Source organism: Microcebus murinus, chromosome 8, assembly GCF_040939455.1.
Source record: "Microcebus murinus isolate Inina chromosome 8, M.murinus_Inina_mat1.0, whole genome shotgun sequence".
In the NCBI taxonomy this organism is placed as follows: Eukaryota; Metazoa; Chordata; class Mammalia; order Primates; family Cheirogaleidae; genus Microcebus; species Microcebus murinus.
This window is the reverse complement of record NC_134111.1, coordinates 23,561,716-23,587,947: the sequence shown is the minus strand read 5'-3', so window position 1 is coordinate 23,587,947 and position 26,232 is coordinate 23,561,716. Positions and strand designations below refer to the sequence as shown.

The 26,232-nt window shown below is 32.1% G+C and overlaps 1 protein-coding gene across 2 annotated transcripts in view; it reads left to right on the top strand.

Moving 5' to 3' along the window:
* LRP1B (LDL receptor related protein 1B) overlaps nt 1-26,232 on the top strand; it is a 1,745,675-nt gene that overhangs the window by 1,130,927 nt on the left and 588,516 nt on the right. For both annotated transcript variants that reach the window (XM_020288518.2, XM_076005497.1), the window contains exons 22-24: nt 5,271-5,471; nt 10,268-10,513; nt 25,661-25,858. In XM_020288518.2, coding sequence (XP_020144107.2) covers nt 5,271-5,471; nt 10,268-10,513; nt 25,661-25,858 — 645 coding nt within the window. The remainder of the gene's footprint in view (nt 1-5,270; nt 5,472-10,267; nt 10,514-25,660; nt 25,859-26,232) is intronic.

Genomic DNA, 26,232 nt, shown 5'->3' with positions numbered 1-26,232 from the left:
TTAAAAACACAGAATAAATCACCAGCAACAGACTAAACCAAGGAGAAGAAAGAATCTCAGAGCTTGAAGGCAAAGCTCTAGAGCTAACCCAGTCATTTGAAGAGGCAGAGAAGAGAACAAAAAAAAGGTGGAACAATCGCTCAGAGAGATATGGGACTATTGAAGTGAAATAACATACAAATTATATGTACCCTAAGGGAGAAGAAAGAGCTAAGGGCATGGAAAATCTATTTGAGGGAATTGTTGAGGAAAACTCCCCAAGCATCGTGAGAGATACAGTCATTAAACTACAAAATGGTCATCAAACACTGAAAATTCATAGCAAATAGGACATCTACAAGACACATTGTAATCAACCTGGCCAAACTCAAAATGAAAGAGAAAATTCTACAAGCAGCTAGATATAAGCAACAATGGACCTACAAAGGAAAACTCATCAGGCTAACAGCAAACTTCGCAGTGGAAGCCTTACAAGCTAGAAGGGAATGGAGCCCCATCTTCAATCTTCTTAAACAGAACAACTGCCTGCCAGCTTGGAATTTTATATCCTGCAAAACTAAGTTTCCCAATTGATGGAGAAATTAACTCTTTTTCAGACAGGCAAACACTCAGGGAATTTGCCATGATCACACCTGCCCTGGAGGAAATACTCAGAACTGCATTATACATGAATCAGCACAATAGTTACCCATGAGTATAAAATTACCAAAAAAGCTAAAGCTCATAACTCTTATAAAACAATAGCATAAGAAATGAAACAAAACAACAAGGTACTGCCCAGCATAATGAACAGAACAGCATCCCACATATGAATTCTACCTGTTAATGTTAACAATTTGAATGTGCCACTCAATAGACATGGGCTGGCTGAATGGATGAAAAAACACAACCCAAGTATCTGCTGTCTCCAGGAGACATATTTAAACCACAAGAATGCACATAGGCTCAATGAGTAAGGATGGAAAAAAATATTCCACACACATAGAAACAAAAAGAGAGCAGGTGTAGCCATTCTCCTATCAGATAAAATTGACTTTAAAGAAACAATAGTAAAGAAAGACAAAGATGATCATTATATAATGAAAAAGGGAGCAATTCAACAAGATATAACAATCCTAAATATTTATGTTCCTAACACAGGAGAGCCCAGATTCAGAAAGCAAACCCTGATAGATCTATGCAAAGAGATACTGTAATTGCCAGGACTTTAACAATCCACTGAAAGTACTGGACCGATCATCCAAGCAGAAAATAAATAAAGAAGCACTGGACTTAAACAGGAATCTAAAACAAATTAATTTTTCTTTCCCTTTTCCAGGCAGTATTTGAGTCACAGTTGGCAAATAGCTTTACTAACAGTTTCTAAAAATCTGATGTGATTTATGGATGAATTTGTTGAAATAATTCTAAAGTCATTCTAGAGTCAATAGTTAAGAGTGTCATAATGGATTAGTGATGTCTGGGAAAGAAAAGAAATTCCATCTTGATAAACCAAACTAAAAATGAAAATTATTATATTATTCTTGGACTCTCACTCTCATTCTATTATACTTACAGATGACTCCATACAATTTGATACTGAAATATAGGATGTCCTATTTTAAGCTATAATTATATATTGTGCACTGATCTTTTCTTGCTTACTAAATTATAAACTCCTTGGTGACAGGGAGCATACTCTATCGCTTATATTTCCTGAAGCCCCTAGGAAACTGTAAGCCAAAGAGTAACCTCAATATACAGGTTATAATATTTATAATCTATATAATATTTGTATATTTGTATACAAATATACAAATATATGTTATATATAATATATATACAATATACAAATATATATATTATATATAATATATATAATATTTGTATATTTGTATACAAATATACAATTTTTATAGTGTATCTGTTGAATCTATCAGACATCATATAAAATATGTGTGTATATTTCATCAACATTTTTTAAAAATGAGCCACTATATTTTGGAAAATTATGCAGATATATTGGAGAAGAAAAATAAATTAGAACAAGAGTATTCAATGATGAAAAGTCCATCTCCCTCCTAATACAGGTTTTTAATTCCTCCTTCTTCCACTCCAGAGGCAATCATTTTAAAATATTTTTTGTGTAGCCCTCAAGAAAGAATTCATTTACAGAGAAGCCTATCCCACATACTTATACTGATAAATGTATGGAAATATGGTCATAGATATTGATAAATAGATACATCCTTTTGAGCATATAAGAAAACCTACATACAATTGGTTACATGCCTTTTTAAAATTAACATATTTAGGAGATTGATTTTCATTAACTTACCCAGATTACCTCATTCTTTTTCACTCAAGTGTATAATTTCAATGTATGGACACATTGTAATTATGTCACCAGTTCTTGTGATGATGATTCAAATTGTTACCAGTGTTTCCCTAGCACAAGGAGGTCTCCATACAAATGAAAAATTTTGTAATGAATATTTTGTAAATAAAGGAACATTCACCTACAATTTCCCATTTTCCCTGTGTATGGTGACTTTGGGGACACCCTGTATATACAAAACAGCAATACACATCCTTGCATGTACATCTTTGTCCATTTGTACAGATATATTATTAAAAACAAATTCTAAAATTAGAATTACTGTGGTGAAGAGTTGATACATTTTCATGTCCTGGATTTCTCAACATTGATCTAAAAAGAAGTGATCCCAATTGTAGCCCCCACAACATATGTGCAGTTCCTTATACCCTTGTCAATCTATCATTATATTAACCAACTTTTTTACCTTGTTTTATCTAATAAAAAAGAAATGATGTCAAATTGTTGTTTTAGGTTACTTTTTTTAATTGGAAGAGATTTTGAACATCTTATGTTTGTAAGTTATTACTATTTCATTGTGGATCTTCCACTTGTATTGGATTATTGATCATTATATTATTGATTTGAAAGAATTCTTAGTATTTTTTAAAAATATAGTTTCTTCATCATATATAATGAAATAGTCTATTGACTGTCTACTGACTTTGTTTATGGATTTTATTATTGCAATGTGGAATAAAATATATTATAGAATTAAGTTTAATGGTTCTATTTTTATCATAATTATTTAAAATGCTTACCTCTTTGATCCATCTAGAATTTATTATGGTGTAAGAAGTCAAATAGAGATTTGGCTTTATTGGTTTTCCTCCAGACAGTTAAGTAGTGAACCCACATCACTAATTTTGTAATTAATTTTCTCTCTACTATTTGAATTGTCTGCTTTTTTGTATATTAAAACTATTTACATAAATGGACTGATTTCCAATGTCTTATGCTATTTTATTATTGATATTTGTGGATATGTTTTTATTAAAATATTTTAACTACTGCTACTTTAAACTACTAAATATTTGGCGCATACGGTTCCTATTAATCAAGATTAGTTTGCTTTTTTCTTTTAAGATTCCTAATTACTTTTGTAGTTTCATTTTCTTAAATTTAGGATAAGCTTGTAGAGTTACTTAATATTGTTACTATTTTGAAAGTATTATATTAATTTAGAAAAAATTATTATCCTTACAGTAACAAGTCATCCCTTCCAAGACAAAACAATATCTTTTTTTCAAGGCTTCCTTTGAGATTCCTTGTAGAATTTTGAATTTTATTCATAAAAATATTATACAGTTCCTCCTATGCAGTATAACCCAAAATATTTTGCTATGTGATGAAACTTTTAATTGGCCTTTTTTTCTATTATATGCTCTTTGTATATATGAAATCTATTGATTTTTATACAATTTTGAAACTACTTATTTTTTGAGTTCTTAGTTTCTTATAGTTATTTATTTTATAATTATATGATTATATTAACTGTATGTAATGATACTCTTTTCTAATGTTGTACATCATTTCTTTCTATTATCTAATTATCTTAGGTAGTATTTCCAGAATATTATTAGTTTTATTCATGATATTAAGGCAAGTGTTTTAATGGTTCTCCATTTATATCAAATTTATTAGTGAAGCTTCTGTCAATATTTATTTTAAGAGCATTTTTATCAATAACTTAGGTTGAATATTATCAACTGTGTTTTTAGTAACTGCACAGCTGATCATGTATATATTTTTTTAAGTTTGCTTATAATGTAGAGAATTAAAAATTTTTGTCTATAAATGAAACATTATTATACCTATATTTTAATTTTTAAAAATTTAGTTTTTTATGATTTATGAAGACATTTAAATATGTAATGACTCAGACATACACAATCTAATATTTTCCATTTTCCTTTAGTTACCCCATTCATGAGATACTGGTATGTACTTAGCCAATAACTATTAATAGCACTTATTTTTAGATACTTTTTTTTTAATTAACTTGCACCTCAACATTGTATAATTCAGAAAAGATAATAAATTAGGAGAAAATTGAAAACAATGTGAAAAGAAGGAATAATTTGCAGTGAAAAAAGGTTTATCATAGACAACAATGACCACTGTTTTCTATGGGTTTTACACTGCTATTTTTGAAACATGCTGACTAAACTATAATCATTTTGGCTGGGCACAGTAGTTCATGCGTGTAATCCTAGCACTTGGAAAGGCTGAGGTGGGATAATTGCTTGGATCCAGGAGTTCGAGATCAGCCTGAGCAAGAGGGAAGCCCAGTCTCTAAAAATAACATACGCAAAAAACATCATCATTTCATTTTTTTCTTTTAAAGACAAAAAAAATCATATTTCTATAAATTTTGTCTATGCATATGTTAGCTACCAAAATCTTTAATAACGTTTGATATTCTTTTTATGAAATGGCATGTACATTTGTCTAGAATGAGAAATTGAGGAGTTGAGGTTACAAATGTAAATAGATGAACAACCTCTGCTAAAATGAAGCATTTACCCAAATTAAGGTTTCTGACACTGAGGGATAGAATTTCCTTAAATTTAGGCCTCTGAAAGGCTCTGATATATAAATATATCTTTAAAGTTTGCATTTGAAAGTATTGTAATTAAACTTTCAATTAGAGAAAAAAATCTTTTTCAATACAGCAGAACAATAACTTGAAATAAAGAAAATATCAAGGCTTAATCACTAACAGCCCTTTAACAACCAGGGCAAGAAGTATTCAAATGCTGTCGTGAAAAAAAAAAAAAAAATCTAAAATTATCAGCAAATAGATTTCTTGCTGAAGACAAGTAATTCTGCCTCTGACTGAAGACAATAATGGCCACTCATCACAGTGACCTAATTACAAAAATCAAATGCATGCTGTTTCTGTTTTCTTAAGGGAGATGCATCAACAAAGCATGGGTATGTGATGGAGATATTGATTGTGAGGATCAATCAGATGAAGATGACTGTGACAGTTTCTTGTGTGGACCACCCAAGTACCCTTGTGCTAATGATACTTCAGTCTGCCTGCAGCCAGAAAAGCTCTGCAACGGACAAAGGGATTGCCCTGATGGGTCTGATGAAGGCGATCTTTGTGGTATTGTATATTTAACTGCATTTGCTTCTCCCTGGAAACTATTAATATAACCTTTGAGTCCACTTATTGTTACCTATTATAGTAGCATTCATTCTGACCATTCATTCTCTTTCATGTAAGTTCTACCATTGAACCTTATCTACATTTTTCAGGCACTATAAATCCCATGCAAAAAGTTGTTTTAAATATGATCAAGAATTTCTGAAAATAAAACACACAAAAAAGCTAACCTGTATCTAATTCACTTAACAATTGTAGAGCTGTGCTCATCATTTAGATTTCTGGATGGTCAATGCTGTTCGCATAATTTAACTGATTGTTGTCAGTAGGTTACTCAGAACAGGTAAACCTTGTTATTACTGATTGATGGGATAGAGTTTACTACCACCCTGTGTATTTGGATATGCTTTCTAATCATTACAATGGAAACTGTTTTTTAGGAAGAGGAATAGAAGAGAGTGAATAATGAAACCAATAGAATATTACTCAATTTGATATAATTTTCTCTCTACTTTTTAGTCATGTAACAGCTTTGCTTAGTATGCTTTATCCAGTTAAAATGTTGGATGAAAATCTACCTAACAGGTACAGTGAATATTATCTGGGTGATGGGCACACTTATAGCCCTGACTCAAGCTTTTCAAATGTGATCCTTGTAATCAAAAACATTTGTACCCCTATAATATTTTAAAATTTAAAAATGTGCAAGAAAAAATGATTTCAATGAGCTTTGAAATCTCTTTGACTAGCTACCTCTCTTATGCCAACCAGCATATATAAAAGAAAATTACATTTCCTTCTCTGTGGGGAGATCAGAGATTTAGCATTGAGATATTAAAAAGTGTGTTTTCTAGATAATATTGAAGGTGACATCAATAGAGTAGTGAAGAAGAGTTTACAGAATGATAAGAACAATAATGAGATGACTCGAGGCTGTGAGAAAATGACATTAGAAAATAACGAAGCTGGCTGATTAAAAGGAGGAAAGACAACTACATTTAAGCCTAAAGTTATCACATTTTGATCTCAATTGAGCATTAACAGCATACTGAATGATCCAAAAAAGACTGTTATTCTTTTTAAAATTTATGTAGTAAAATGTCCTTTCTTTCAAAAAGTCTGTGATTGTATAAAAGAACCTTGAAAGAGTAAATGCAAGTCTTCATTTAATGAAGATAAAATTTAAATCAAAAGATTCAGATAAAGTAACTAAAATTAAACAACAAAACATTTACAAATAAATGGTGTCAGGCTTTATTTTTCTCTCTTCACTTCTTGCTCACCCAGCCATTTCTTCGTAACGGAATGATTTGGTGAGAGGGTCTAAGAACAACTTTATGTGAGGCTTGCTAAGGAAAGTTGTAATAAGTACAATTCTAAAAGAAGGAAAGCATCAATACTCTTAAAAGAGAAAGTATGTAATTATGGAAAGACTCTAGACTTTGACAAGCTTAAATTCTATTCTTTAATTACTTTGAGTAAGTCATCTGGGCAGGTGACTTAATTTCTTAAAATGTCTGTTTCCTCATAAAAATGGAGGCAATGATATCTATCAGGTAATCATGGTAATATTGCCTGATGCACAACAAATATTGGAAAATATTAGTGCTTTTCCACCTTTTCCCTATCCCTCAAGTTAAACTAAGCAAATAAAAGGCAAAGGAGAGAAAGCATGCTGATTGAGAAAAATGAAAAGAATGATAAGAAGACACAGCCTTATTTTTCTATTCTCCACTGTCCAAATTGGGAACATAAAGGAGGAAAAAGGAAATTCCTTCTGAATTCATTTCTTTGCCTACTTCAAAATTAAAAATCATGTCTTACTTATCTAGCCACTATATCCATCAGCTAAGGAATTTTGCTCAAACATTTCAAAATTAATGGATAAACACCTAAGTGGACACATAAGAATAACATTTATTGGGTGTCGGGCAGGTGGGAGGGGGGAGGAGGGGATGGGTATATACAAACATAATGAATGAGATGTGAACGTTTAGGGGATTGGTCCTGCTTGAAGCTCTGACTTGGGGGAGGGAGGGCATGGCCAATATACATAACCTTAACATTTGTACCCCCATAATATGCTGAAATAAAAAAAAAAGGAAAAAGAAAGATTATAGAAATTGAAAGAGGTTACAAGGAAGCTGGTGTGGAAGTGCCAGAGAAGATAGAAAAATATTTTTATTCTGATTGTATCACTGTACCGTATTGAACTACATAGGCTACTTCAATGCACTTTAAGAGGTAAAGTTATAGAAGAGTTAGAAGAGTGAAAAGCTAAACCAAATACTATACAAAGTATTAAATTGCATTTTCTATAGTTATATGCAATGTATATAAGGAAAAGGAGAATGCAAGGATGTAAATCTTCTAATCTTAGTGAAGAAATTATATTTTCAGGGGAATTTTTTTAATAATTTCAAAAGAAAAGAGAGATAAACTTAAACAAATGAAAAGAGATTTTAATCATTTATAAATGAAATTAACTATTGAATTCTGTTAAAAGGGTATGTCAAAGGTAAACAAAGTTGGACACTAGTAAAAGCAGTAAGTATAGATTTTATTCAGTAATAATTCTTGTGATAGGAAAGAACGTCCAGTGTTAACTGAACTCAACTTCACCAAAAATAAGACTGGAAACTTTTTAAAGGCTAATGTGTGTTAAAGGAAAGGAGCTAAGAGCTGTGAAGGGAGGTTGGACAATGTAACTAAACCATGGGGGATGGGGGGGTGTTGCTAATGGTGCTTATCTGGAGGAGAGGAAAGGGTTTATAATTGCCAGCTTTCTATAGTAACTGCTCTAAGAGGGGGTTCAGAAGTCTATTTGCTTATCACCAGATTTTGGCTGGCAAATTCTTCTGTCTGGATTGAGCTTTTTCAAGCAGGCACTTTAAAGGGGCTGAGATCATTCAAGGAACATAGACTTCACCTGTTAGACAAGATGCTAGTGTTAGTTCAAGTCTCCTAGTATGTGTGGTGGGAGGATGGATGAAGTCATTTGTCCTGAGAGTCTGCAGTTTTTATAGGTCAGGCCGGGGTTGAGATCTGATGAAGAAGAGGACTCAGAGGAGCCTGACTAGAGTTTGGTCAAGAAGCGTATTTGTGAAGTAATAAAAAACTTTAAAAGAAAGTACAGAATTAATGATAGGTTTAGGACTAAAGAAGAATTGGCAGGGACCAGCTATGCAAATATTGGCATTAAATTTGTGTATTTAATTTTGAATTTCAGTGTGAATTTTTTAACCTAAAATCTGTGACTTAATTTCACAGATAGTATTAGAGACATTCCAATACTGAGAAAATAGTGATATTTGAAATAAGCTAAAAGCATTGTAACAATTTTTTTTTCACCTGCGGGGCATGATGACATTTCTTTACAGTAATTTTCTTGAAAAAGAATGTCAATTGAACTAAAATGGGGCAAATACTTTGAAATAACTGCTGTTTTGAAATGCTTATGATTACAGGTGAACAAACATATTTGGAGGAACCAAGAAATGAATCTATTTTTTTTTCTTCTAAAATAATAGCAAACTTGAATTGAATTCTAAAAGAAAACAGTTAATGCAATCGTTTTCCTTTTCTTATTACTGTAACTTCTTTGATGGTGACAAATAATATGAAAAAGAATTGACCCATATAGAACTTTTAAAAATGTGGAAATGTTTTTAAAGGCCTTACATTTCAGCCCATTTTTGAACTGGATAATTTTTCGTAGCAGGAAATATTTGAGGTATATAAGCAAATATTACTATAATCTACCAATTATTAGATAGCAGGCTTTTTAGTACATTTCAAAATACACACAAATAATCAGGTTTTGAAAACTCAAAAACAATTTAAAGCAAAGAAAGACAAAACTTCTTTTGGCCTTATTACTATGTACCTGATGCTATATAATAGTAGGTAATAATGTGGTTGCAAAAACAATTATCTGCTAGTTTCTTTAAGGATATATGAAATTTTCCCAAGTAGACAACATTGGCTCAATTTGTGGCAGTTGTGTGATTTTAGACAATTTTATTAATTTTTTTAATTCACCAAATATTTTTAACTGCTTACTCCATGTTAGACACTGTGCTATCTGTGGGATATACCCAGGTAAACAGAAAAGACATTTTCTATACCATCATGGAGCCTGAAATTTGGTAATAAAGTAGAATGGTTGCATTGTTTATTTTGTTCCCAGGGCCTAACTAAATTAATCATAAAAACCGATATATAGGGCACAATATACAATTCACCTAACTTAAAAATAAATGCCTGAGGCCAGTAAAGGACAAAGTAATCTATTCTGTGTTAGAACTACAGATCAGAATATAGATATAGGAAAAGATAAGTAGATATTATGCATATATGTGCATATGCATATAGTTGTTTATTGATTAACATTGAGATAATTCAAATATTCAAATCATCAATGTGTGTGCATCTTTTTTGGAAGATCTGTAAAACTGATTTTGTACAGCTGATAAAAGGCTCAGACTAATCTTTCCAGTGATAATGGAAACATTGAATTACTTTATATATATGGGATAAAGGAAACTATACACCATAGTTTTATAGAAATGAATATGTTCTATTCCCAATTCCTACCATATAGAACTAAATTTCATCATTAGATTAATTTTATCATCATTTCTATACCAGCCCCTGGGGCAAAAACATCCAAAGAGTGCTTTCTTATATTTATTTATAATATCCTGGGTCTAACCATAAGAATTAAGTTCAGCGATTAGTATTTCACTGAGGAAAGCAATTAATAAGACCTATAATCTGTTCCCTTCTTTTTATAGATGAATGTTCTTTGAACAATGGAGGCTGTAGCAACCACTGTTCTGTTGTTCCTGGAAGAGGAATTGTCTGTTCCTGCCCTGAAGGCCTTCAACTCAACAAAGACAATAAAACATGTGAAATTGTGGATTATTGTAGTAATCATGTAAAGTGCAGTCAAGTGTGTGAGCAGCACAAGCACACGGTCAAGTGCTCGTGTTATGAAGGGTGGAAGCTGGATGTAGACGGTGAAAGTTGCACAAGTATTGGTAAGTAGACATTTTGTGTGTCATACTCATTTAAAAATTGAGTTTGAGGGGCAAAAAATCATAAAACACCTTCAGAAAATTATTATTAAAAGCGTTCAAGTAATTTTAGCTAAAGCACTTAACAGCAGTGTGTCATTCTAGACTTCAAAATATTCGGGAGAGAAAATATTACAATAATCCTTACTATTGCAATCCAAAGAATTGTTACCATCAGATTATTGGGGGGGGGGGGAGCATTGTTTTCACTGTCACACCCACTATGGGCTTATTTCTGTATTCTCCAAAACGTTTACTTTATTTCTCTGTGCATATGTGCATGCTTTTTAGAATCCTCCTAAGTCCGGCCCTGCCTTACTTTTCCAATTGTTATTCCTACTACTCTTGAAAACAACTCCTTGCTCTGGCTGTGTCTATCTTCTTACTGCCTATTTAAAATATTCTGCTGATTCTCTAGGTAGCATTTCACAGTGGGAAAAGCAAACAAAGGCTTTAGAATATGCTATTTAACTCTAATCCTGAAGCTGACATTCATTATGTATGTGACCCTAGGCAGGTTACATAAAACTTCTTGAGCCTCAGTTTTCTTATTTTTTAAATAACAATGTCCATTATCTCTTTCTTATAGCATGTTGCAAGGATAACATGAAGCACTTGTTACTGTGCCTCACACCCATAGGTGTTTATTTTTTTTTAATTTTTAAAATTTTTTTTAACTTTTTTTTTAATTTTAGGGTATTATGGGGGTACAAGTGTTAAGGCTACGTATATTGCCTATGCCCCCCTGCCCCCTCTAGTCAGAGTTCCACGCGTGACCATCCCCCAAACGTTGTACATCTCACTCATTGTGTTTGTATTTACCCATCCCCTCCTCCCCCCTCCCACTGCCCAATACCTGATAAATGTTATGCCTATATGTCCACTGCGGTGTTGATCCATTAATACCAATTTGCTGGTGAGTACACGTGGTGCTTTTTTTTCCATTCTTGTGATACTTCAATTAGTGGAATGGGTTCCAGCTGTATCCAAGAAAATACAAGAGGTGCTATATCACCATTGTTTTTAAAGCTGAATAGTTCTCCATGGTATACATATACCACATTTTATTAATCCACTCATGTATTGTTGGGCACTTGGGTTGTTTCCACAACTTTGCAATTGTGAATTGTGTCACTTTATGAAAAAGACACCTGCACTCAAATGTTCATAAGGTGTTTAAAGAAGTATGTATGGTGTACCATCAACTTCTCTGGATACTTGGTCTGAGTCCACAGGAAATTTAGAGGTCCATTGATAGAATTGCAGGGGTCCATGAACTTTGTTAGGGAAATTATTATACCTTTATTTTCTTTAACTTTAACTGAAAGTTAGCATTTCTTTCCATTGTGAAGGTACGCCACAGACCACAGAAGTTATAAGCAACAATTATACATTTGTCTTGAATAGAAGTAATAGATATATTCATGTCATATTAAAGTTGCTACAGATATCTCAAAATATCACTGATATTCAGGCTTTGAAATCCACTACTAATTCAATAATGGGAGTCATGAGACTCACTGCTGAATCTTGTTATTGAATGCAAAAAAGTTCTTCCTCCATCCAAGTACTAACCAGGCCCAACCCTACTTAGCTTCATAAGATCAGGCAAGATCGGATGAGTTCAGAGTAGTATGGCCATAGACTAAAAAAAAAAAAAAATTCTTTCTCTAGCGACTATCTCCTCAAGTTTTTCCAAGACAATAAGGAATTACAATAGGATGTGAAATATCTTATCAAATAAAATATGAAGTTTGTGTCATCAAAATAAATAAACAAGCACATTTTTTACTATATCTAAAAGTTTTTGTTTAATTTTGATAACTGCATTTATATTTGTTTTCTTATCAATGTATACTTTTTAAAACTTTATTCTTACTATTTTTGTACTTTTTGAAGCTTTCTGAGAAGGGGTCCATGAGCTTCATCAGACTGCTAAAAGCCCATAGATCATAAACCTACATTGATTGTGTTTCTCTAACTTTGATTGCTCCTTCCCCTCTTCATCTCTAGGAATCCTGTGTGTTCTTGAGGCTCACTATCTCACATCTTTCTTCACTAATTAAGTCTTCTTCCAAATATTCTTACTCTCCATTTATTTCTCCTTTCTATGTCTAGAATATATTGTTGATGAAAATACACGGTCACATTTTTAATTGGATGTTTTATATTCCTTGCTATCTTTTTTCCATTTTTCTTATTTTTCAACAAAATCATAAACATCTTGAATTCAGGAATCAAGTCATAGAGTTTCTTGTATTTTACATAATTTCCAGTCCAGTTCTGAGAAAAGAATGTACAATCAATAAATATTATAATTTTCAGAGACTATTAAATTATTTTAACCTTTTATTTAAATTTTTTTTTACTTTGTTTTGTGGTTGTTTTCTCCTGACCATTCATATAGACATTTATTCTATACTTTCTTGTTTAAAATTGTCACACAGAGTAATTGGAATGAGAAGCTGAAAAATATAGCAATTTGTTGTGATGAAAATAATCATTTCATTTCTCTACATGTTCAAAGTAGGAAACAATAGATCAAATTTTGACCTCAGACATATTTAGGATTATATTTTGCGTGAGAATAGGCTCAATATCTTTTTTTAGATACAGATGACAAAATGATTGATGCATTTAGAATGGTTTTGTACAACAGGAAATAAATAACAACTATGTTTAATATCAGAGTAATTTGACATTTGAATATAAGTAACCAGTTTTAGAGATAATTCTCCTCATGGGATCAACTCCTTCTGTCTCAGCTCAGAATGGAAATGTAGAGCAGAAAGAGGGTGGTCCCTTTCCTCCCTATCATAAGGGTCACAGCTGATACTCTTCTAACAAAGACAGGTTAACAAGAGAAAAACATAACAAATTTATTTCATCATAGTTTCATGTGTCATGGGAGCCTTCAGAATGAAAACCCAAAGATACAGGGAAAACTATCCATTTTTATGCTTAGTTTCTTGAAGTATGGAAAGACATGTAGAAATATGATTAGACAGGCATGGGGGAGGGGAGGGAAAAAAAGAAATATGATTGGACAAAAAGGTGATGATCTAATGTTAATAGATTCGCAGGCAAATGGCAAGGCCTACCTATTCAGATTTTTCTTGGCATCCCTGTGCAGTATTCTGTCTTCCCTCCTGGGTATAAAGGAGGACCCCTCTGCAACAAGGGTCTTTTGATCCGCTATTGGAAAAGGGCAGGTCAGAGATTTTCTTAGTGGTTAGGTTTTAGACAGATAGGTGGGGAAAGTTTAGAATAATATTTTATACTTTATGGCTGGCTTTGGATAAAAGGGTTCTGGTTTCTATGACCCACCTTGGGGAAAAGGGATTCTAGTTTCTATGGCTTGCCTCAGGAGAGAATGAGGAGCAAGAAGCAAGAGGGCAGGAGAAGGTCAGGGAGAGATTTTGTTTCTCAGGCTGCTTTTTAGTCTTTCTATTTAGGGTACCATTCAGATACTCAGGAGCTGAGTGAGGTAGGATTGCTTAAGCCCAGGAGTTTAAGGTTACAGTGACCTATGATTATGCCACTGCTCTCCAGTCTGGGTGACAGAGAGAGACCCTGTGTCAAAATAAATAAATAAATAAATAAAAATTGAAATGAAGTTTTTCTTACATGGACAATGTAACCTGCTGGTAATTAATTCCTTCCTGAAACATGCAGTGTACCAAATACTATTATCTGCATTTATATTATTTATAGATAATAATAATTTTTGTTAAGTATTGAAAATTATTTTATTTAAAACAATTTTACATATGCAAAAAAGGGCCTTATTCTGTGTTTTATTTACCTCATCTCTTTTGAAAATACAGCAAATTTATAGTTCAATAAAAATGAATTGACTAGTAACTATTGAACTTTAAAAATAAAATTTATTTTTTCTTTCTCTTCTTCCTTTTTTCTATCATACTTCAGTTGATTACTTCTGTTTAAAATGTGTTCTTTCTATTGAATACAACACCTGTGCTTATCCTTCTTGTCATTTTTTTAAAAAATTAGAAATAGGTAGTCATTATATTTCAAATTAGAGCCATAACTTCTCCATTCTGTTTTCCCTTGAATTTTTTTCCTGCAGTTCTTTAATATTCTCTTATTTCTTCCCATTCTTTCCTTCATAAATTCTTTACAATCTGGCTTTTGCTAAATTGCAAAACTGATTCTAGTTCCTCTCAGTTCATTCCTAATATTTTATTAGTTAAATAAAATGATCTTCCATAAATACTACTTTTATGATTTTCAATTTTTACTCAATATGTCTTGTAAATCTCAGTTTTCTTGGCCTTCTCAATACTCTATTCGATCAGTTCCTTACATGTTCACTCCTTAATTCATAACTTATTCATCATCTTTCTCTGAAGTATTAGTTTCTTTTAACCTATGAACACTCAGAATATTGCTATTGATTGCATTTTCTTTTCCGGTTTCTTTGCTGTATGTTAGGCAGCTCACTGGCAAATTTACAATGCATTTCTAGTAATATTATAAAGAACATTGTAGCGCTCCTTTTTATTTTCTCTTAGTCTGAATTAGGTTACATTTTCCTACCAATAATTTTGTTTCTTATTATTCTCCCATTTTTTTTTATTTTTAGGTTTTTAAAATTATATTTATTTTCCAATTTACTTCATTTTTTCAGGAAATAGATTCTGAATATAAGCACAAAATGTATAACAATTGCGTTTTGGTACACTATGTCCAATACCCACACCTTAATTTTCACATGCCTTAATGTATATTTGCTTGGAAAATTCGTTTCCACTGTAGAACTTCCTTTATCACTTCAAATCTGATTACTGTGGCATTTATATCTCCAGCCACACCATTTTCCTTACTATCCAGCTCTACTTCCCTAGGTATCATCAAGTCGCCTCAAAATTAGTTTGCTAACTGTACTCTTTTTCTTCTCCCTCAAGTATTCATAGTTCTGTCAGTGTTTCCAGTTTTCTTCTAGTCTTTAGGGCTTAGAACCTCAATTTATCTTTGACTTCTTCAATTATTTGCTGCCCTCTCTCTCCACTTCCTATTTTTTTCTTCACAGTGTCTCTTGCATTCAGCTGTCCTGCAACTGACTAGCACCAGTACCACTGCACAGGCCAGGAGATGTGTATATTGCAATGATGCTGGCAGTCTTCACTTCTGGCTTATTGGTTTTCATCATCTGATTTCTCCAGTTTTTGAGGAGGGAATATTGAAACTTGAAGGAACATAGTACTTTTATTGACAAAGGAAAAGGGAAATCCAGATGTGGAAGATGAGAATTAATAGAAAGGGATCAGATGTATAGTAAAGAATGAAGTGATGATAAGCAGATGTGCTACCTTGGGGAATAGTGAGAGATAAAAGTGAAGAGATCCAGGACAGGAGGCTGGGGTGGGGCACTTATAATCTGGTCATCCATTCTTTTATTTATCTTTAAAAAATGACACGTTTACATATCAGTCTCCATCCACAATTTTAAAGTAGTTATTATCCAAGAAATGAACTCAAATCCTTCTGCCTGCTATTCAGGGCTGCCTTAATTATTGCCAATTTTCTCTCTCCAAACTGATGTTTCATCATTCTCCTCTGTGAGTTTCCACTCCAGGCACATTATTACTCATTTCTTCATTAGTAAGACAGTAAATGCATGACCAATAATATATAAAGTACTTTCTCACTAATGTCGCTTCATTTAATCATCACCTTCACGTATTCTGCTTACTATCATCTATGATCTTCCAGTATAACAGTATCCTGTACATTCTTCAAAACTCCCTCCTCTAAAAATAATTTCTTAAAGTTAATTATTATAATGTTATTAATTGCTACCATTTATCAAACACCTATATATGATAGATAATTTATTTGTTACTCAAAAAAAAACCAGTTAAATATGCTTAAGACTCTGATTTTATACTGAGATCCAGAATGGTTACTTCATTTGTACAGGATCTTGTGGATAAGAGACATTAGAGAAAAGGTTTTGAACTTTGTTCCTCCTGACTCCAAAGCAGGAGCTTTTTACTGGCTATTGCAAAGATCTGGCTTTCTCTCTGTGGTGTGTGTCCTTGTACTTCCAGGATGCCTTTGAATTATCAATGTTTTATGGGCTTGCTTCTGTCACTACTTGCACCCAAACTTTCTTAAAAGCTGAGACTGAATCAAATAATTTTATGCCCATTATGAAACATTTAAGAATTTTGCAGCAAATGATTGTTGAGTGTAAAACCTTCCTCTTTCTCTTTCTCCAATACTCATATACTTATTATCTTTGTTATGTCTCTTCCTCTCTTTATTTATATCTTTTGGAGATTATGCCCACAGTGTTCAGTTAATTAAACTCCCCTCTTCCTGGCACGGTATTACCATTGACCTATATAAGATCCTTCTTTTCCTCATTTTCTCCCTCTCTCTTTCTAGTCTTTCTTCACTTTTACCCCTAAAGCCTACTTCTCTACCTCACCTCTGTCTCCAGAGAAAACCATTCCAATGGAGTTCATATATTTTCTTATGAAATATATATTGTTTTATGTGTACATACATTTTTAATATGTATAAGTTATATTGTCATATGTAGTATAGACTGTCATTTATCTTTAGTTTTTATGACTTATGCTGTGTGTAAAACTAATCTGTTACTTCTAATTACTATGCAGAATCACATAGCATGTACCTATCTATTTTGCTTTTTTCTTCTACCATATAAGTACAGTCAATTTACCCCTAACTCTCCGCACAAATAATGCTTCCATAGACATACATTTACCTCTATTCTTACGGATCTGCATGAAAATTTCTTTTACATAAATATTACTGAATCACAAAATATGCTTATACTCACTATGACAAAGTAAAACCAGTTGTTCTTCAGAATAGTTACACAGTCTATATCTACACCAATAGTACACTAAGTTCCTGCATCCTTGGCAGTTCTTCGTATTATTCAATTGTCTAGCTTTTTCCCCTAATATATGGGAGTAACATGATATATTATTGCTATAGTTTGTATTTTTCTTATTACTTATGAGTTTGAGCACCTCTTCATATGCTTGTTAGCCTTTTTCATCCCTTATTTCTTTTGACCATTTTCCTATTAAGATTATCATTTTTCTTATTAATTTGTAGGAATTAACTTTATGTTCTAAACTTTAAACCTTTCAAATATCTTCTCCATTCAGCCACCCATCTATTAATTTCATTCACAGTGACCTTTGTTGAACACTTCCTCTTTGTCTTTCTGCTTTTCTCACTCACTCCTTTCTTTGCTTTATTCCTTTGCTTTCTTCGTCTTCCTCTCATAATCATCTTTATTGCCTTCATATTAAATGTCTTTTGGGCTTAATATTCATTCATTGATTCTTATAAATATCATTTATTCATATACATAATAAAAATATTTATATTTATTAAATATAAACTAGTAAAAAACACTAGGCTATGTCCTAGAAATGCAGTTTCTTTTTTTGATTTGTCCCTTAGCCTAATAAGTGCTTTTCTTTTTCTCTCTTTCCTTCTCTCTCTCTCTCTCTCTCTCTCTCTCTCTATCTTCCTCTCTCTCTTTCCCTCCTCACCCCCAAGTGCAGATTCCTACCACTTATTTAAGGTGATTTTCAACAACAAAAAATAAACTTGAAATACAAAGCAGAACTATTAAGAAAAAAATATCCAGGATTTTTCAGGAAAATAGTTAAGGGAAGAGCAAGAAAAAAGTGTATTTTAAGAAAAATTGTTGGATACCTGATGACATAATCTTATAAATTTATGGATTGGACTAATGCCTGAAAGTCTATTCTGGCCTTTATTCCATAGATTCTATTTCCTCCCCCTACATGCATATTATACTTTAGTAGTATTTGACTATTGTTCATTCCTAATATGGCTATAGCTGGAGGAATAGAGTAAAGGAAGTAATAATATATATTGAACCAGAGAAATGGTACATCATTTACCACTTCATAAGTTTCTACTGTGTAAAGCAAATATATCTGATGATGGGGCAGAGAAATTCAAATACATTCTTAAATGTAAGAATAGAAAAGACAGTAAAAGCTCTGAAATAGCAGGAAAGAACACATTGTAACATCATATTTCTTTTTGTTTGAAGATACCATATATATGAAAAAGAATCAGGAGATTTCACATGGAATTACTAGTTGCATGGCTATAATAACAATTTACTCTGAAAGGACCTATAGAAGGGCTCTTTTTCTTGGACAACTCATCTACTGCTTTCATATTCTATCTTGTGAAAATTATTCTGTGATTCTGTAGTGGGACTAAAAGAAAAATCAAAGAAAAGAGAATTGTACATAGAAGTCTACAGTCTTCAGAGTCTTTTCTAAAAGCTACTTGCAATGTACTACATTTATAAAGATGAAATTCATTGCTATAAAAAAATCTCAATTGTAACCTTTGTTTTGTACACATGTCCTCTTTTATAATATGGTAAAGGAAAAAAATGTCAAGCCACTTCTATATTAAGAGCATGATATGTTGGTTTAAGCTGTTAAATTCAGTCATTTATGAGACTAGTATGCTGGAAGAGTTGTTAGAAGACAGTAAAAATAGATGTGTACTTCACATTTTACTGATATTCATTCCAAACTAAGTTTGTCCCAAAAGAAGTGATATACCTATATATCAAAATTGAAACAAACTAGAAAATTCTTCATTGTGTTTTATCTCCAAATATTTTTTTACAGAGTTTCTTTTGATTAGGGTAAAAACCATTAGAAGACTTGAGATTTTAAAATTTCATTTTCATAATTTCCTATTAGTTTATGAAATGGCATATTGGATTATTCGCTACAATTTCATTCTCTCAAAGGGAAAATAATAGTCTCATAAGCTAGCAGAAATCTTAAAAGTAGAGACACTGAAGAAATTATCTAGATTCAGAGTTCAAATATGAAACCATTTGAAAATTTACAATGATTTTTGATGTTTGGTAACTAGTTTATTAATATTTTAGTCAAGCATAATCAAGTAAATATTATCAAACAAGTAAATATTAAATATTATCAAACAAGTATTTTCTCAACACAAAAGCACTATATAAATTCAAGAACTTGAAAAGCATTTGAGTAGTTTTAATAAGATAGTCAATATAAAGACCACTGCTTGGAGAAAATAAGATTTTTTAATCACTTTTTAAAATCATGAATTCTTTCATACATGTTTGAAAACAGTGGGAATAATGTATTACGAGCCAATATTTTTAAATATTTAGAATTTGTCATTTATAATTTAACTTATTATCTAAAAGTAATGAAGCATTAGATAACTTTGAAGCCCTCTTTGTATGTGTTCCTCTATCCCCAGAGATAGTCACTTTTGTGAATCTGGTGTATCTGTTTTATCATTATAGTTTGTGTTCTTAAAGAACATGTGATACTGTTTGTGTTTTTAAATTGACATGAGTCATGTTCCCTATATATCCATTTGGAACTTGTTCTTTTTCTTTTTTTTAATCTCACAAATATGATTTGAGATTTATTCATAGTATTTTATGTATCTGTTTATTCCTCTTAACTGCTATGTAGCATACTGCTATATAAAAAGATTATAGTTTTGTCTACCCTCTCCTATCCTGGACTTTCACATTGTTTCCAGTATTTTGTTATATCAAATCATGCTGTAGTGAATGGTCTTTTGATGTGTATTTGTGAAAGGGTACACAAGTTGAACCACTTATTCAAATGTAATGTGCATTTTCAGTTGCACATGATCAACTCTCTTATAGCCAAGTATTTCTTCAAATGGTTGTACAAATATACCATACCATCAACAGTTTATGAAAGGTCTTGATTCTCAAAATCATGACTAACACTACACACCATAGTGGGTCATTTTCATTCTCCTCCACTTGCTAGCTGTGTAACTCTGGCCTGTTAGTTATATAGTTCTCTGTGCCTCTGTTTCTTCCTGTGCAAAATGGGTATAATACTATCACCCACTAATAAGGCTTTGTGAGGACTGCATAGGATGAGATTTATAAAAGTTTAAAGATAACTCTAGTGTAGAGAAAGCACTGTGTTTGATATTATAATTTTTGGACTTCTCATTTTGCCCAGTATAATGGATGTGGTCTAGCTGTTGTTTTAATTGATATAAAATTTTCTTAGTACTCTCAATTTCTGCTGCTATCTCATTATGAACTATTAGCAAACAGTCTATTGACCTACACTGGTCTATGCACATAACTTAGAGTAGTGCTTATTAAAATTTCTCTGAGTCTTGTGGTTTTTTCTTTTTTTCACATTTGATTGGAGAGTAGAATTTTACTACTGAATCAATGTTTGTAGTGATCATAGATCTTTTCAGATTTTCTATTTCTTTTTAAGTCAATGTTGGTAACATATTTCTCTAGAAAATGGTTTATTTTACCTACGTTCAAATGCATTATTAAAATGCATATCTCACTCTCTTGTTTTTTTATTTTCCATATTCTTAGTTTTTTATTTTCACTCTTTCTATTATTTATTTATCTTTCTCCATATGTGTGTGTGTATGTATGCATATATGTATGTGTGTATATATATCAATCCTGCTATAGGTCCACCTATATTTTATTACTCTTAAGCAAAGGGCTTTGGGTTTTCTTACTAATATCTTTGTTATATTTATCAATTCCTGTGGTTATATTTATTATTCTTTCTAATTTCCTTGAGTTAATTCTTTTTTAGTTTTGAATTCTTCAGTTCAATTGAAATATTATTTCATTAATTTTTTAAAGAATGAGTTCTCTTTTTATTCCACTAACATAAATACACAGAAAAGAAACAGCACTAAATTGTTAATGTTATGTTGTTGTCTTTCTTCATATAGATGAAACGTTTTTCAGATCTGAGTACAGTTATATGGATTAATCTGAATGAGATAAACATGTGATCTAATGTGAATTTTGTCTTTTAACAGTGAACTAAAAGTATTTGTACAGTTCTTTACCCTTTATAAGTTTTTACATTTATTACTTTTTTTTGCTTTATATTCTTTTTTATAACAAATTGAGATATAATTCACATTCCATAAAATTTGCTCCTTTAAAGTTCATAATTCAGTGTAACCATTACTGCTATCTAATTTCAGAACACTTTAATCATCCCCCAAACAAACCCCATGCCCATTAGCAATTACTCCCATTCAATACCTGCCCCAGACCCTGAAAACCACGAATCTATTTTCTGCCTCTATGGATTTGCTTATTCTGGACATTTTATATAAATGTAATCATACAATAAGTGTTCTTTTGTGACTGGCTTCCTTCACTTGGCATAATATTTTCATTTGTTTTAGCGTACATCAGTACTTCATTTCTTTTTATTGAAGAATAATATATCTATTGCATGGATATACAACATTTCATTTATCCACTCATCAAGTGATCGTCATATGAGTTTTTCCATTTTCTGGTTATTATGAGTGATGCTGCTATGGATATGAATATTCATGTACAAGTTTTTGTGTGGGCATGCATTTTCAATTCTCTTAGGTAAATGGCTAGGATTGGAATCACTGGGTTATTATTTAACATTTTGAGAAACACCCAAATTGTTTTCCATAGTGGCTGCATTATTTTAAAATCTAACCAGCAGTGTATGTGGGTTCCAATTTCTCTGTATCTTTGCCATTAGTTCTTATCATCCATCTTCTTGTATTATAATCATCTTAATTGTTTTATAGGGGTATCTTATTGTGCATTTGACTTGCATTTGCCTGATTACTAATATTGTTAGTAATTGCTTATTGTTAGTAATTACTAATATTGTTAGTAATATTGTTAGTAATAGCTTATTACAAATAAGCATCTTTTCAAGTGCTTATTTGCCATTTATATATCTTCCAGGGAGAAATGCCTATGCATATCTTTTGCACATTTTTAAATTGAGTTATTTATATTTTCATTATTGAATCACAATTGTTCTTTATATATTCTGGATACACATCCATAATCAGATATATGTTTTGGAAATATTTTCACTGATCTGTGTGATGTCTTTCGCATTCTTGATAGTGCTCTTTGAAGCACAAAGATTCTTAATTTTGATAAATTTTTCAATTTATTTTTTTTTCCTTTGATGCTTACGCTTTGGTGTCATAGGTAAGAAGCTATTGTCTAGTTGAAGGTCACTAAGATATATAGCTTTGTAATCTAATAGTTATGTGAACTAAAATAAAATCTTAAGGCTCACCCCCCACCAGCTGACTGAATGGACTCCCTCTTGGCCAAAGGAATATCCTAAAACTAAATTGCTTGCTAGGAGGGAGGTCAGACATGCTTCATCATGCCCCCTCTCTTCTTTTGGAGACATCCTTTGTAACCCATTAACAGGCCTAAGAGTATGCAAGACAAACATGCAGGTCCTCAATTTACACAACAAATACATGTCTGGTGGCTTGTCTCTGATTAACAGCTCCTTATTGTAAAATATTCCAAGCCTTTAGACAAATCTTCATGTCTTTAACCAATTACAAGTCAAAGAATCTTTAAACCCACCTATAACCTATAAGCACCCCCAACCCCTTCAAGATGGCCCATCTTTTTGGCCCAAAGCAATGTATCCCTTCCACATATTGATTTATGATTTTACCTGTAATCCTTGTCTCTCTGAAATACATAAAACCAAACTGTAACCCAGCAACACTGAGTCCACTTGCTTAAGGCTTCTTGGGCATGACTCTAGGTCATGGTTCTAAAATTTGGTTCAGAATAAATCTCTTTAAAATTATTTTACAGAGTTTGGCTTTTTTTTTTTTTTTTTCCATTGACAGTTACATAGTTTTGCCTCTTACATTTAGGTCTCTAATACATCCCCCCCGCCCCCCGGCATCATTTGGAGAAAAGTTGTCTTTTCAAGAAATGGTTCTGGGGGAACTGGTTTTCACATACATATGAATGATATTGGAACCCATCTCGTACCATATGCAAAAATTAACTCAAACTATATTAAAGACCTACTGTAAGAGCTAACCAAAATTAGATATTCTTCCTTTTATACAACTGTGCATATAGTACAAATATTTTCTTTACTTTATAAATGCAACATACTGGATATTAAATTTTATAAGTATTTGTTTTATAGGGAGCTATTTGAAGCTATTATTTTTTACATGTTGTTGGTACATTGTGTCTGTTAGCTATTGTCACAGTAATGTTCTGCAGTAAACACCACAATACTCTGCAATAAATAACTGCAATACCTAAGTGATCACAGCAATATACATAATTTTTTTCTCCTGAGTCTACAGGTTTTCAGAGCAGTTCTGGTTTTGGTTGGGCTCACTTATACTCTGTAGTCAGCTGCAGGTCAAGTAGGTAGCTCCACTGATCATGACTGGACTCTTTCCTGTGCTTGGATTATCTCCCATGCTAGCTACCAGCTAGTCTAAGATAGGTTCAGTTCTCATCTACATTTATTCATTCAAAACACATTTATTTAACATGCTGGGCAGAACTTCTTAAAGTAGGTTCAGGTCCAGTGTAAAAGATGTCAGATGACTGCCCTACACCAACAGTAGTAGTCAGCCTAGGCTAGACCTGGTATTAATGATGTGCCCCTAGTGCCAAGTGTTAAGGCTCTAATGATGAGCAAGACCAATAGCATCTCTGTTTTCACAGAGTTTACAATCTAGTGAGGAAAAGAGATGATAAACAAGTACTGATTTTAAAATATACTTCAATGAAAATAAATAGTCCATGATGATATGGAATAATAGAGGTGGGCCTTTATTAGATAACTGATCAGGAATGACTTCTCTGAGGAGATGATATTAATCAAAGAAGTAAATCTGGTTGCAGTTGACAGAAACTAAGTCCAAATTAAGTTGAATAAATACAATTGAGTGCATTGGATTACATATTCAAAGTGTGGGAAATGTATAGGGGTTTTCCGGGGAAAAACTAATCTTAGGGATAATTGGAACTATGGCTTCAAATATCCATAGAATATGGTTTCTCTCCAGGTGTTTTCTCTTCATTCTTTGTCACTTGTTTTCTCCTTTATTGCAATGCTACAAACAGGCTTATTCAAACTACAGGGATATGAACACTGGCCACACTGGCCTTAGAGATCTGTTATCATAGAGGAAAAGAGGGTCTTTACCTACAGCTTGTAAACTTTGCTGGAAGTTATCAAACCTATCAGCCTGACTCAGTTCTTACATCTACCCCTCACGACAATCACTGTGAATAGAGATAATTGTCGCAGCCCATATTCAGAGGACTCATTTAGCCTTGGGATAGGAAAACTGATTTTTATGACGTAGAGTTCAAAAAGGTGTCACTAATATGAAAACAGGAAAAATATTGTTAAGCATGGGTCCCTCATTCAAAATGTACATTTACCAAACTGAATTCATGCCTAATTCCTAACAATATGTATCATAGTAATTAGTACATGGTTTGATACATTTTTGAAATAACACAAATTAAATAACTTTCAGATATTGAAATATTCTTTTAGGTACAAAATTGTAAAAAGAAACTTTAATCTCATTTCTGTTTTCAAAGCTTCTTGCCTTTCTCCCCACTCAGGCCTGATCTAGACTGAAAAACTAGTGGAAAATGGAATAGTCATGATTTTTTGAACTGTTTAGAAAACCACCATCTTCACCCTTATGGGTAGCCCTGCACTTCCTAACTATAAGCCCAAGAACAGTCTTCAAAAAAAAAAAAATCATTTTTTGTTGGATATTTCTCCTCTGTGGATCTGTAGTTATGTGATAGGCCAAGAATAGCAGAGCTAGTTTTAGGCAAATCTTAGCAATTCCTATGGTGATGTTTCTGACTTTGGGTTGTAAGCTGCAATTCTGAGAAAACAGAAAATCTCCCACTTTATTTTTGTCAGGCAATAATTATTGTATTTTTTTAATCAATATCAGGAGTACACAAATCCAAGTAATAAAAATGCATTAATACCTTATTTTAATGAATACACATAAACCTAAATTTATCAGGTTTTTATACAATTGTGGATTAAAAGAAATTGCTCCTTTAATGACAGAAAATTATATAATAAATTATACTTTTAAATAATGGATTTTGACCTCCAGCATTTTTTCCCACTTACCAAAGTATATAAATATTTTCATAAACCTATAAAATAAATTTAATTTCAGATCCGTTTGAAGCATTCATCATCTTTTCTATTCGTCATGAGATCAGAAGGATTGATCTTCATAAAAGAGACTATAGTCTACTTGTTCCTGGATTGAGAAACACAATAGCACTTGATTTTCACTTCAATCAAAGTTTACTCTACTGGACAGATGTTGTAGAAGACAGAATATATCGAGGCAAGCTTTCTGAAAGTGGAGGTATATATATTACAATTTTGCTTAATGTTTAGGTTACTTTTAACTGAAAATTCCAAAAAATATGTTATAATCAGAAGTTCTGATTAATCTTTTACCTTTGATTCCTCATTCTTTCTTTCATACATGAAAAAAAAATATCAAGCATATGTGTAAAGATATGTTGTGGTAATGGAGTGGCAAAGGCCTATGCTGTTCACACCATTTTCAGTCATGGACTCTACTTTTTCACGGATTTACTTTGAAGAAATTTATTTACAAGAGAAAATGACTTGCTGCTGCATACAAGTAGTCAAACCTTGGGGAGTTCAAATAACTTGTTTTTCATTTTGTTACCATATTTCAACATAGTTCAAAGAAATAATTAAAATGTCGTT